At 55.6% G+C, this 833-nt stretch overlaps 1 protein-coding gene across 1 annotated transcript in view; it reads left to right on the forward strand.

Annotated features, from left to right (window-relative positions):
- The window catches only part of DTD1 (D-aminoacyl-tRNA deacylase 1), a 31327-nt gene continuing 30494 nt past the window's right edge, over positions 1-833 (forward strand). The window contains exon 1 of the mRNA XM_035897080.1: positions 1-103. Within this exon, the coding sequence (XP_035752973.1) occupies positions 1-103 (103 nt within the window). The remainder of the gene's footprint in view (positions 104-833) is intronic.

Below are 833 nucleotides of genomic sequence, written 5' to 3' on the forward strand. Positions count from 1 at the left end.
ATGTACCCGGCTGATCTGCGATCCCCTCCTCGACTGATCAGCTCCGTAACGGATGCCTTAAGAACGATGAGTAAACGGGAAGGAACGTGGTTTGATCTTTGGGGTACGAGAGTTGTTAATTGTCCTTCAAATAAAAGCTTGCAGAAGGTGAATTAGAAGTGCAGAAATACTGCTGTGAGCTGCAAACTTACAGTTTTCTGCTCCAGGCCCTCCCCTGGGCCCTTGTTCCTATAGTGGTTTCCCTGATCCTTACACGCCCTACCTCCCCTTATAGGGTACTGCGCCCCAGCTGCATCACCTCCTCGCACGGGAAGCTGCTCCCGGCCACTGTTCCCTATAGGTGTTTCCCGAGCTTCTCTTGCTGCTGACACCCGTTACTATAGGGGCTCCCAGCAGCCACCACTTCACTTTCTAGATGGCTGCCCCCAGCCCCTGCTTTCTACAGGAGCTTCCCCCATCCCTGTAGGACTGCCTCCCCTCAGAGGAAGCTGACCCCAGACCCTGCACAAGCGGGCCTTCCTTTCTGTAGGGGCTCCCCCCTAAGCCTGTGGATATCTCCCTGTTTCTGTAGGGGCTGCCTGCTGTCCCTATAGCCTTTTCTAGGACCCTCCCCACCACTTCACCACTGCAGGTCTTCTGTAAGGTCTCCCCACAGTCCCTTCAGGCACCACCTCGCTGTATAGAAAGCTGTCTGCAGCCCCTCTACAAACACACGCCCCAGCTTCTATAGGGGCATTTATACCCAGTGAGCCCCAGCCCACGCACCTACAGACCCACTTTCGTGGGCTCAGCCACCACCTCCTTTTGCAAAAGGCTCCTCCCAGCCTCTAGTT

The sequence above is a fragment of the Egretta garzetta genome, unplaced genomic scaffold (assembly GCF_000687185.1).
Source record: "Egretta garzetta isolate BGI_Z169 unplaced genomic scaffold, ASM68718v1 scaffold17, whole genome shotgun sequence".
In the NCBI taxonomy this organism is placed as follows: domain Eukaryota; kingdom Metazoa; phylum Chordata; class Aves; order Pelecaniformes; family Ardeidae; genus Egretta; species Egretta garzetta.